General features: G+C 35.9%; 1 protein-coding gene across 1 annotated transcript; it reads left to right on the forward strand.

Annotated features, from left to right (window-relative positions):
• The first annotated feature begins 6,139 nt into the window (after positions 1 to 6,139).
• Positions 6,140 to 10,580, forward strand: LOC101896835 (zinc finger protein 271). Its single transcript, XM_059118106.1, has 3 exons — positions 6,140 to 8,083; positions 8,152 to 8,349; positions 9,805 to 10,580. Exons 1-3 carry the CDS (start codon positions 6,661 to 6,663, stop codon positions 10,491 to 10,493), a joined length of 2,310 nt encoding a protein of 769 aa, XP_058974089.1. The 5' UTR covers positions 6,140 to 6,660; the 3' UTR covers positions 10,494 to 10,580.
• The last annotated feature ends 2,086 nt before the right edge of the window (positions 10,581 to 12,666 follow it).

Below are 12,666 nucleotides of genomic sequence, written 5' to 3' on the forward strand. Positions count from 1 at the left end.
TTATTCTGAAAAAGAATGTGAACTTTTATTTTTCCCCCATGGATGGATGTGGGCACAGTTAGCTAGGAAATATTATGGTTTTGGCTGGGGGTGTGAGATGCGATTTCTTGAAATTATTTAATTTACAAAGGCCATAAGTTTGCCGAGGACATTCTAAAAGCGGATCGAAATGAATTTGAATGTGTAAATATTAACTGGATTAATTGAACATTTTGATAGAAACAACTATTATGTAAATGTCGGAAATAGCATTAAATTTGTTTAGCCCGAATGTTGCTCTGCGGCATTTTGGCCCATTTCCGGCGAAGCGCTTGCTTGACGTCTTCGACACTTTGGTATTTTTTAGTGCCAACCTTTCTTTCCAAAATACTCCAGACACAACAGTCCAACAGATTGGTATCCAAAGCTTTTGGTGGCCATTGTGCGCTGGAAATGAAGAGAGGTACCTCATTTTGTAACCATTCTTGGGTGGCACGTGCTGAGTCCTGTTGGAATGTCCAAAGTCTGCGGCCAAAATGTTTGCGTGCCCATCGCTTTAATGCACCCTCCAGAATATATTCGCGATAATATTCGTCATTTATTTTGATGCCACGGCCGATTAATGCGGGCGGAGAGCGACCATCGGGTGTTATGACGGGCCACTTCATCACCATGGCCGGCGCTTGAGTCCAGGTGGCCAACCGAAGGTGCACATTTTCAGCTGACCTCTTTGGCAAATAAACATGATCATTATGTTTGTTGCTGGACAGCGAATGTTTTCTCATAGGAAAAAACCAAATTCACAACTTTACGCCAAGCGAAGCAACTCTTTAGCTCTTATGAGTCTATTTTCTTTCTGTTGCGGTGTAAGTTCTTGCACTTTTTGGAATTTCAATGGCTTTACTTACACCGAACTCATTTTTCGATGTTTGCCGAAGGGAATATTGCGATATGTTTAGCTCACGAGCCATTTTTAGGCCACTGCGATGCAGATTTCGATCAAATCGCTTCTTTACTTTTCGAATCATTTCTGCTGATGTTGCTCCACTCCACTCCGTCCACTTCCTTGACGTCGGGCTACGCTACCAGTATCATGGTAACGAGCGATGGTACGAGACACAAAAGATTTATTCACATTTAAATGCTGGAGTGGTCTAACGATAGCCACTTGTGGTTCTCCAGCCAAATATAAAAAAATCAACTTCTTTTCTGGAAAATTCTCACCAAAATGTTTTTGTACGCTTGTAAACAATATAATGAGCTGTCACTGGAATAATTTTAACAGCTGTCGGACGAGTGGCTTAGAAATGACAGCTGTCTGAAGTTGGTTGCAGTTTTTTCATCTCAACCTGTACAGCTGCAATTCGGTTTCTATCACTTGCTGGATAGTGTTAAATTGCGTATCAATGAGTCTGCGACCTCTAGGTCCTTAGTCTATGATATTCGATATCCGATATTCGGTTCTTTGTTGATTTTAGCGACATTATTCACCGGAAATGTTTCAAATTTGGTATTTAATGTTCATAATGGATACTACAGCCTCTGAAAGAAAATTGTCTGTGCAGGTCCACGTCTTCGTATAACCCCCATATAACGTTACCTCCCGATATTCAGTATTTTGACGATTATAGCTACATTATTCACTGCCGATGTTTTTTTAAGTTTCGCATTTGAACATTGTAATGGCTTATGACAAAAGTTAACTATGCAGGTCCATCTCGTCGTATAGACCCTAATATAACAGCTACATGCGACATTTTTAAGATTTTTACAGAGTTTTTAACGGATTTTATTGTTTTTGGGAATTGGCAAATTCGTTTTACATGGTGGAGGGTATTCAAATTTCGGCCCGACCGAACTTACAGTTTTTTTCTTGTTTTATTTAAAGATCGGTGATGGCCTCGAAGGTATTAGTGACGTATTGAGTATACGCATCCAAGTACAAAACCATGTTCGAATAAAAGCTAACAGCAACATTTTTGTTATTGACAAATATTCGACTTTATTTTTGAAATCCAAACATATTTGTTTCTTAATGATGATTCGAATATTATTGGAAAAGAAAAATTCCACTCCAAATGATTTTTTTTTAAATTATTGATTTTTAGAGTAAGAAATTTCTCCAAAACACATTTGAAATAACATGTTTCTTTCCTCTTTACTTTTGTATCGTCAGACAGAAACATGATGTCCTAATGATAATGACCTGTGGATAAACGACTTTTGATTCTGCTTAGAGAAAGATATAGAATCAACCCAATCCTGTTAGCAAAAAAAATGTTTTAAGGTATTAGGAGTGTCTGGTTACCCTAAAATTTGTAACCATTGTTGCAAATTGTCGTCTGGTAACACAAGAGATCTGTAGAATGGAGCGATTTGATAGAACAATATTGACAGTTCTTTCACTGAGAGTTTGCTGGACAATTTTTTTCTTGCAATCACTTGCAACTCTTCGTCTTCTCCTTCGGGTGATGTGGGCAAGAAATTTTAAAACATATTTATTTTGAAAAAAAGAGAGCACAATTGTTTTGTTTTTAAATTCATTTTTAATTTTTGTGTTCTTAATTTCTTTTGCTTTGTTTTGATAAATAAGCTAATTGCTTGCAAGGTTTTGCAGGGATTTCGTCTGGTTTCTCTTACAGTTTTCTTGCAAAAGAGAATAAAACTACCTCACTCTCTCAGAAAGAAATTGCTGGACAATTACTACAGGAAAAGTAACCAGACATACCTATTCGTTTTTGTTACAATAACAAAAGAAATTTTAACTACTTTTCAATCGATAAATGTTACAGACTAGGCTTACTACTGAAAAGTGGGCTTGGATCTGAAAATGTATAAAATTGAATTATTCATTTTGCGACTAAATTTTCATTTTTCTTCAAAAAGCCGCCACGTAAAAATATTCTAACCAAAAATAAAAAAAAAAAAAAAAATCAGCAATAGTACCGAAAAGTAACAAAATTTAGTGTCGACTAATCTAAATACATGCATGCATATATAAAAAAATATATATAATTTTAGGACTTTTACTATACTTAATACAATTGCTGTAGTGTAAAGGAAACAACAACAAGAAAAAGAACATAAAATACAATCTCTAGTAACAATTATCTACGCAATCGTTTAAGCTTAGAGAACCTAATTTTAAAACTCAACACAAACTCACTCACTCACTATAAATAAAAATGAAAATGAAATATTACTAACGGCTCAGAACCTATCTTCATATATAGATATATATAGGAGAAACAGACAAAATAGCAACTAATATCTATGAATTATTGTTCAATAATTATATTTTGTTTTATTTTCAAGTCTATTTATTTTAGCTATCATTTTTTTGTGAAAATATATTTTTTTATTTTTTATTTCCTTGGAGATATTTCACTTGCAATAGCTGTACCGATATAAACTAATTGATAACATAATTATAATCCTTACAACAAATATAAAGCAAAACAAAAAATATACAACCCGATCTATATTAATTTTAGTTTAATTTCCATGCAGAGACCATAAAATAAACTTTTTTGAAGGAACACATTTCGATATATACAGTCTATATAACATAAAAAATATCGATATAAAATAAATATATAATATAAGTATATATACATAAAATTAAACGTAAATTTAAAAACAAATTCAGATGAAAATAAATTATTAAATTGAAAACTAGAAGAAAATTGCATTTTCAATTGCGGCTCATAACAGAAATCTATACCATCTTTATAACTGGTCTTGAGTTGATGGAAATATTGAGATGTACCAAATCTGAATGGAGTCAGATGTTAAAAAGTTTGACCCTTTGTGGGGGAGGTACAAGACCTTGGGTTAATAAAAAAATTGTGATTCCAGTAATTTGAAGTCAATCGGACACTTACATCACATTTTATAAGAGTTATAATTATTCAAAAGTGGACCGATATTGTTAATTTTTCGCACCTGACCTAGCACTGATGCAAAAATTCTCTTTCAGTGCAGCAAATTATTTTTTTTAAATGTTGACATTTTGTGTGGGAGGTACCAGAAGGAGTGGTCCGATATTTGCCATATGCGAAGTCGATCTTAGTTTGATAATAATATTACGATGTAACAATTTTGGATCAAATCGGATACTCCCTTCGAGAGTTATCGTGCGCACCAGCCAGCCGGACGGACGGACATAGCTAGATCGACTCCAAATGTCCTGAAACAGATTTGGTCCAAAGAGGCCTGGGGTCTAAAACGGTTATTTCGATGAGGCACGTTACTACAATATTGCTGAGGGTATATTTAAAGTAGAGGTCAATTTATTTTATTAAGGAAGTATGTTTGGTTTAAAAAATGGGCTATATCGGTCCGTATTTAGTTTTAGATAGGATACATTTTCATTTTTCGAATTTTGAAGACCTCTTTAACAATTTCTACAAAATCAGTGGAGAAGGAGAGGCAAATTTATTTTCTGATTAAATTCCGTCAGTCATTCCAAATTTCATTGGAATCGGACATACCTATCGTGTTTGGTTCTTCAAATAAACGAAATCGGTCGAAAATATATGTGAAAGCTATATTCAAATCTTAATCGTTTTCAATATAATTTGGCAAATTTATTTTTGTACAGATTTCCTTTACACATTCAAAGTCTGAAGCATTTAAAAATTAAATCTTCTGGAGACACCTCCGATTCTAATGCCATATCTCCATTTCCAAGTTCCATGTGTATATGGACATTTTCTGGAAAATCTGTTTAGCAGTTTTTGAGTCCGTAAATTAAAAACAAACAATCAAACGTACAAACATTTTCGTCTTTTATAGATATATAAGGATTAGGCCCAATCAAAAATTTGGTCCCCTTTTATGGAGGTATTAGAAAGGATAGGCCAATATTGACCTAACAGTGATACAAATACTAGGAATAGTTTGACCAACATCGGATGAATCTTTCTTCTTCTATATATAAATATATTTTCTTTGAATATGTTGACCTTTTACATTTCAAGTTTGGACGAAGTAGAATATTCCCTTCGACAGTTATCGTGCACACCAGTCCTGAAAAAGATTTCTACCTATGGCCTAAAAACGTTACTTCGGCGAGACCCATTTTGGCCGTATCAAATTATATATACCCTCTTAGATATATGGCTGAGAGTATAATAACATCTTCCAATCTCTATGTCTATCACCATTTCTATACCCTCAGACTTTTGGCTACAGAGACCATGTGTAATTTGATACAGCCAATATGCGGTTCACTTTAAATTTTACACATCCCACTCGTTTTGTCTATATCAGAGCAAGTGTGAAAATAGAATACATATGTCCTCACAAAGGTTTATAAGTGTCAAATAAAATTAATAAATTAATAAAACTTAAAACGAATTGGATATCCGGTATATTGTACCCATTTTTTTTATATTTAAACCAGTGTACGATTTTCTTTAAAATTCTTTATATCTCAGTAAAACAACATAAGACCTCCCATGAAGATTTGCGGGAGACTCTATGTGGAAACTCTTCCAATAAGGTCCAACATTTTTATCATCATACGACGCGAAATTATTCCCGCGTTGCAATATTTGTATTTACATTAGATCTATAGTAAAGATTTGGTATAAAGTTAAAATCTTTATGGTACATCCCCTAAAAAAAGATGTATTAATAAATGGGTAAGTGTTGAGAGGTAATTATTTATTCCTTTATTCGATAAACAATTGAGAAACAAATTCTCCTCACTAGTTTCGTGGCTGAGAGCAAATGCTCTCAAACGAAACTTCTCACCACTCATTTGCATGAGAAAACTATTCACACTCTCCTCTTCTTGTGTTTCATAAAAAGAACAAGACTTTTGTTTACCTCAAAAAATGGCAGAGGAAAAACTTAGAATTGTATATAAAATAAATACGCATAGAAAAACAATGAAAATGTAATACAAGAAAATAACAAACTAACAAGGAGTGGAAACGAATGAATCTACACAGATGATCGTGTATTGACAGAGAGGAAAATTCAATGAATGAATGGGAGGCCCAAAGGTGGCGGCTGTCTGCCCACCACAAATTCTCATTGCCAAAGAGTCGAAATAAAGAAACAAGGAAAATGCTCTGCACATTTTCCCAAATAATCGAAGTAGATGAAGAGAGCAACGAAATTGCTGCAAGGAGAATGGATTTTTCATTATTTTTTCCGTTAACGGTGGGCTGGTTGGTTGGTATGATTCCGATCTTCGGTTGTGTTGTGTCGAAAAAAATACAGTGAACGCGAAGAAGAAAATATGTACTTAAGTTTTGTATTATTTTTAGAATATTGAGAAAAAATAAAACAATATTCGTTGTACTAAACAACAAAATACAAAAATTGAATGTTAATGTTGTTGATTTTTCATGCATTTCAAGTTGAAAATAAAAAATTATGCTAGGCATTTCATTTAAAAACGATAAATTGTTGTGAAAACACGCCGTGAGTTATGGTCCAAAGATAAAAATTCAACAAGAACAAGAATTTTGAAATGGAAACGCAAAAAAAAAACCGAATGAAATAAAATGTTAAAAGAAAAGTTTTCGGGGAAGAAAAATGGAGAAGTGAAAACTACACTGCAAACGAAATTATTGTGGAAATATTAAAATTATATAATTAATTAATAAAAAGGTGGTGATATCGGAATTTTAATTTCAAATAATAATTACTACAAATCAAACTAAAATGTGTTCAATGTCAGTGCTGTGTCCATTGTGCCATCGCACCAGTTTCTCGAGCATTGATGCCTTGCGCTGTAGCCTGATCAAGGCTGCCAACGGTCCATTAGCGTGTCCCATATGCCATGAACTATTTTTGGGTTTGGATAAATTGACCATACATTTGTTTAGTCACACGAGCATTATGAATGCCAATGACAGCCCCAGCAATAACGGCAACGACAAAGAGTCGGAAACAAAAACGACGACCGCTGCCGCCAGAATAGCTGACAATAACAATAATAATAATAACAACAACAACGAAATATTAAAAATCAAACAAGAGGTTACCCCATCATCTGCAACATCAGTATCGGCAGAGGGGACAGTTTCAAAAACCCCACAACAAAATATCACAACAGAGGCCAACAGCAACAACAACAATCAACAACAGCTGCCACCACCCCCACCATTAAGGGCGAATACGAGAAAATCCAAGGTGGGAAAATCGGAGACCAAGAAAATTAGTAAAAAATTACAGGTGGCCATACTGAATGAAACGGAGCTAACGGAGGCAGCCAATACACTGGTGGGCCCCGATGGCAGAGTCATGGTGAATGATACCTCCACATCCTTGGCCACTTGTGATATTTGTGAATTCACCTTTCGCAATGCAGAGTTAAGGGATATGCATGTTCGATTGGTGCATCAGAACTTCATCTACAATACTCCATCATCCGCCAACTGCAGTGCAAATCCCCAGCAAACGGAACCCGATTTCAAATGCCATTTATGCTCAAAAGTATTCAAAATGAAAGGTTCGCTGAGGGTACATTTGAAAGTGGTACATCTCATGGGTTTGCCCTATGTAAATAATATACCCAAATTGGATATTTGTGAGCGAATACGTCACAAAGAGAATAAGCAAATAAAAGCGTCCACAAGTTCCGGCCAGTCGCAGGATATGCCTACAACAAGTAATAACTCATTAAATCAAAGTGAAAAGAATATCTATAATTTACCTCAAACAATACTACCCGCATCGGCTGTGTTTTCCTCAACCCTGCCAACCATGGCCGCTTCCATAGACAGCTCAGGATCTTTGGGGAATTTGAGTTTGATAAACATTACACCAACGGCTGAGTTTGTTCCAGCAGCCGCCATAAGTAATTCCACTGCGCTTCCAGCATCCAATGTACTTTTAGTATTTAATCACAGCAACCAGTGTCCTTCCATGCCAGCGAATACAACGAGTAACACCAGCAATTTGGACAAAGATAAATCTTCACAAATGAATTCCAGCATAGCTCCCACCTCCAGCAACAACACCACCACCACCATAACTTTAAATACATCATCCTCTGATAATCCCAAAATCTGGGAATGTGATGTCTGTTCGAAAGCATTTACCACAAAATATTTTTTGAAGAAACACAAGCGTTTACATACAGGTGAAATTGACTTATTCGAATATTTTCAAAATGGTTACAGAAATAATCTTCTTTTTTTGTTGAATTAGGTGAAATGCCATATACATGTGAGACGTGCGGTCGCAGCTTTACCTTTCAACAATCCTATCACAAGCATTTACTCTATCACAGCGATGAAAAGAAACATGTCTGCGGTACCTGTGGTCGAGCTTTCAAAGAACTCTCAACGCTGCACAACCACGAGAGAATCCATAGTGGTGAAAAGCCATTTAAGTGTGATGTTTGTGGTAAGATATAGACTTAAAAAACCTGAGCCACAGAGGGTGCATATAGTCACAGGGTGTATAATGAGGGTGTTTTAGGCCAAATGTCTATTTGGATGCTATCCGAGTCGGGGTAATTAGGATCGATCTAGAGATGTCCGTCCGTCCATTAGTAGGGTTTGTGAAGGGATATTATTTCAAAAACTTATGTATGAAGGGAAGGGATTTTCCGAAATACTCCAAACCTCGCAGGTCTTAATGATTCTAATAGGCTAAAATCAGGAGTGAACATGAAAATATCAGACTAATTCGCGTGCCTCGCCCACATAACGCTTTTAACTCTTAGATTTTCTTTGAACTTCGCACGTCTCATATCCATATCCAATTCTGAAGAGATTTTCACTAAATTGGACGGATACATTTTAATCTTTTATACCAAATAACATTGCTATAGGGTACATGATATCACGAGAAGGTTTATATTAAAAATATATATCGGAACCGAGTTCCACAAAATGAAAAATGACGTCCCGAAATTCACTCCATTTGGGCTGATATTAGTCGTTATTTGCACAATAAACCTGAAATCGGATTAAGTAATATATGGGAGCTATACCCAAATCTTAGCCGATTTCTATAAAATTTGGAAAAGGCATTTCCGAGCTCTATAAGATATCTGGTATCAAACATCATTGCTGACGAATACATACAGGACAGACGGACTGACAGGCATAAATCGACTCAGAAAGTCATTCTATGGAGATCCTCAAAAGTAGCAATGGGTCTATCTCGCTTTCTTCTCCCTGTTACAAACAAATGCACAAAGACATAATACCCTTACCACTATGCGGTGTAGAGTATAATAAATGCAAAAGAGCACCTCCCCATGTTTTTACCAACATAAGATCTGGTGTGAATATACGATATAGTGGACTACTCCTTCTGGTAGCTCTCTCACTACGGCCTTCAGGAAATAATCATAGATTTTCAACGAAAATTGTTTCGAGGCTTCAGGAAATAATCATAGATTTTCAACGAAAATTGTTTCGAGGAACCCCTGACTTAAAAAAAGATGGATTAAAAGAATGTTTTAAGAGTTCTTGTCAAAAAAGTGTGGGCATTTTTAATCTCTCCACATTCTTTCAAAATGGTCCTACCAAAAAATCTTCTATTTTTTCAAGGGCTTCATCAAAAATCATGAATTTTGCAAGCAGATTTTTAAGGACTTAAAGGCAATAGGTACGAAATAATTGAGTTCAGCCAGACCCTCCCTCCACCATTTAGAAAGTAACACTTTGAAAATCATAAGGTCAATTTCTAGCAGAGGGGACAGTACCTATCATGAACTTAAAACACCAAATTTAACTGACCATATATTTTCTTGATCGGACTTCTTTAAAAATCTTTAGAATTGAAAAAAAAAATCAATCATATCTTTATAATCTAAAATAATCAAATTCCAAACTTCTCTCTTTCCAGGTAAAAGTTTTCGTCAACGTGTCTCGTTTCTTGTGCACACTCGGATACATACCGGCGTTATGCCCTATAAATGTGAATTTTGTCAGAAAAGTTTTCGCTACAAGGTGTCACAGCGGACCCACAAATGTCAGCCCTTGGGCAATGGAGAATCGAACCCCGAAAATGCCAATGATGCAGCTGCTACATTAGATCATATATCGGTGAATTTCATAAAAGCCTTTTTGGAAAATTCAACAAATACAAATAATTTACAAATACAACAACAGCAACAACACGAACATTCGTTACAACAAAATTCTCCAGCCAGCAATGAAATTTCCGCAATCAATGATAAACTTCTGCCACCGGCCACAACACCATTACCACCAACCCAATCGCCTGGGTCTACATTAAATGAACATCAGGCTTTGTTGACCAAAGCCATTGATGACATTGTTGTGGAATCATGTAATAAATTAGGTATTGGCAAAAATGCCAACGATCAGCATCAATATTCATCACCTGTGCAGAGTGTGGCGCATGATGACGGATCCATGTCACCATCTCAGAAACTTCAAAACATGCGTTTATATTCTCCACAATTGGCGGTGAACACAAATAGTCCAAGTGACATGAATGGCATTGGAGTGGAGGGAGATTTAACGAGATTTTTCTTGGAAAACTCATCTGTGGAACAGAATATTTTATAGCAAAAATAGGATGGTTTAAATGTTTTGTGTTAGTTTTCATTTTGCAGTTCAAGTGATATTAAATAAATGTTTTATTAAGAATTTGTTAATAATTTATAGATTTATTGCAAAAAAATTTATGTTGATACAATTTAAATTTAATTTTTCTTATTTAACAAGTTAGGAAGTATCGGTCGATTTGCCGGAAAATACACAACCCATGACCTCAGCCTGGCGGTAATATTGTGTTGTGCCAAACAATCGGAAACCCCCACTCTTTCTATACTTTTTTTGATTGTTTTAAGTAATTTGATGGTTTGTGAAAAACTGACGGACATCGTTAGATCGAAACTGATTTTGTGTATTGTGATATATGCCCTTTGATAGGGTGACATATATCCTCTGTAGCAATGAGGCTAGGGATATTATCATGGATATTTATACCCTCACCCATATGGCTAAAGAGGGTATATATCATTTGTCGCGGCTAAAACGTGCCTCATCGAAATAACGGTTTTAGGCCCTAGGTCTCTTTGGACCAAATCCGTTTCAGGACTATCGGAGTCGATCTAGCGATGTCCGTTCGTCTGTCTGTCTGGCTGGTGCACACGACAACTCTCGAAGAGAGTATCCGATTTGATCCAAACTTGATATTATTTTCAAACTCAGAACGAGTTCGGAGATGGACAAAATCGGCACACTCTTTCTGGTACACCCCCCCCCCCCCCCCCCACAAAATGTCAACTTTTTCCTAATATTTGCATCAGTGCTAGGTCAGGTGCGAAAATGGACAATATCGGTTCACTCCATCCAGTACCTTCCCCACAAAGGGTCAAAATTTTGATTTATTATAACTCTTATTAAATGCGATGAAAGCGTTCGGCTGTCTTCAAATTACACATATCGCAATATTTTTAATAATCCAAGGTCTGGGGTGAAGATGGAATATATAGGTCCACTGCTTCTGGTACCTCCCCCACCAAGGGTCAAAATTTTGAATATTGATGAAGCTCAAAAGATACGAAATACATGTCCAATTCCATTCAGACTTGGTACATCTTAATATTTTCATCAAGACAAGGTCTGTTATAAAGATGGTAGAGATCGGATATTTTTTCCTGGCTAAAGGGTTAAAATTTTGAATAACCAAAACGATCATAAAATCCAAAACAAGCATCATGTTCTCTTCAAATTGCACACATAACAATATTTTTATTGAACCAAGGTCTGGTGTGAAGATGGAATATATAGGTCCACTTCTTCTGGTACCTCCTCCACAAAGGGTCAAAATTTTGGATATTCATGAAGCTCATAAAACACGAAATTAATATCAGATTCCATTCAGACTTGGCTCATCTCAATATTTTCATCAACACAAGATCTGTTTTAAAGATGGTAGAGGTCGGACTATCCTTTTGATACCTCCCCCACAAAGGGTCAAAGTTTTGAATAACCAAAACGATCATAAAATCCAAAATAAGCATCATGTTCTCTTCCAATTACCCACATCCCAATATTTTTATTGACCCAAGGTCAGGTGTTAAGATGGAATAAATCGGTCCACTCCTTCTGGTACCTCCCCCACAAAGGGTCAACATTTTGAATAACCATGAAGCTCATAAAACGGGAAATTAATACCCGATTCCGTTCAGACTAGGCACATCTTTATTTCATCTGTTATAAAGACGGTACAGATCGGACCATTTCTTCAGGTACCTCCCCCACATAGGGTTCAAGATTTTTTCAAATTAGCCAGACAGACAAACGGACGTACAGAGCTAGATCGACTCCAAATGTCCAGCAACGGAGGTCTAAAATACGTTTATCCATCAGGCACATTTTGGTCGCATCAAATGATACATAGCCACGTGGCTAAGGGTAGAATTTGGCACATGTTTTATATACTTCGAAACTTTCAAAAGTTGAAGACTCATAGTTTGCATTTTTATTCCCGACCTTAGTTTGATACACGTTTTAGGATATGTACGCGGTTATTTTCAAATCTGAGTATCAACGCTTGCGCATTACTATTTGTTTTAATTAAATGACACTTGGCTTTAAACTGTCGCTATGTGTTAACCGTTATTACCAACTTAACCGTTACTATAGTTTGTTTGGCCATTAAGTTTTGTTTATGGACATTGTAACGAAGGAATTTTGTCGACAGCTAGCAACACTTCAAACCAAGGCATCT

This window comes from Musca domestica, unplaced genomic scaffold, assembly GCF_030504385.1.
Source record: "Musca domestica strain aabys unplaced genomic scaffold, Musca_domestica.polishedcontigs.V.1.1 12, whole genome shotgun sequence".
In the NCBI taxonomy this organism is placed as follows: domain Eukaryota; kingdom Metazoa; phylum Arthropoda; class Insecta; order Diptera; family Muscidae; genus Musca; species Musca domestica.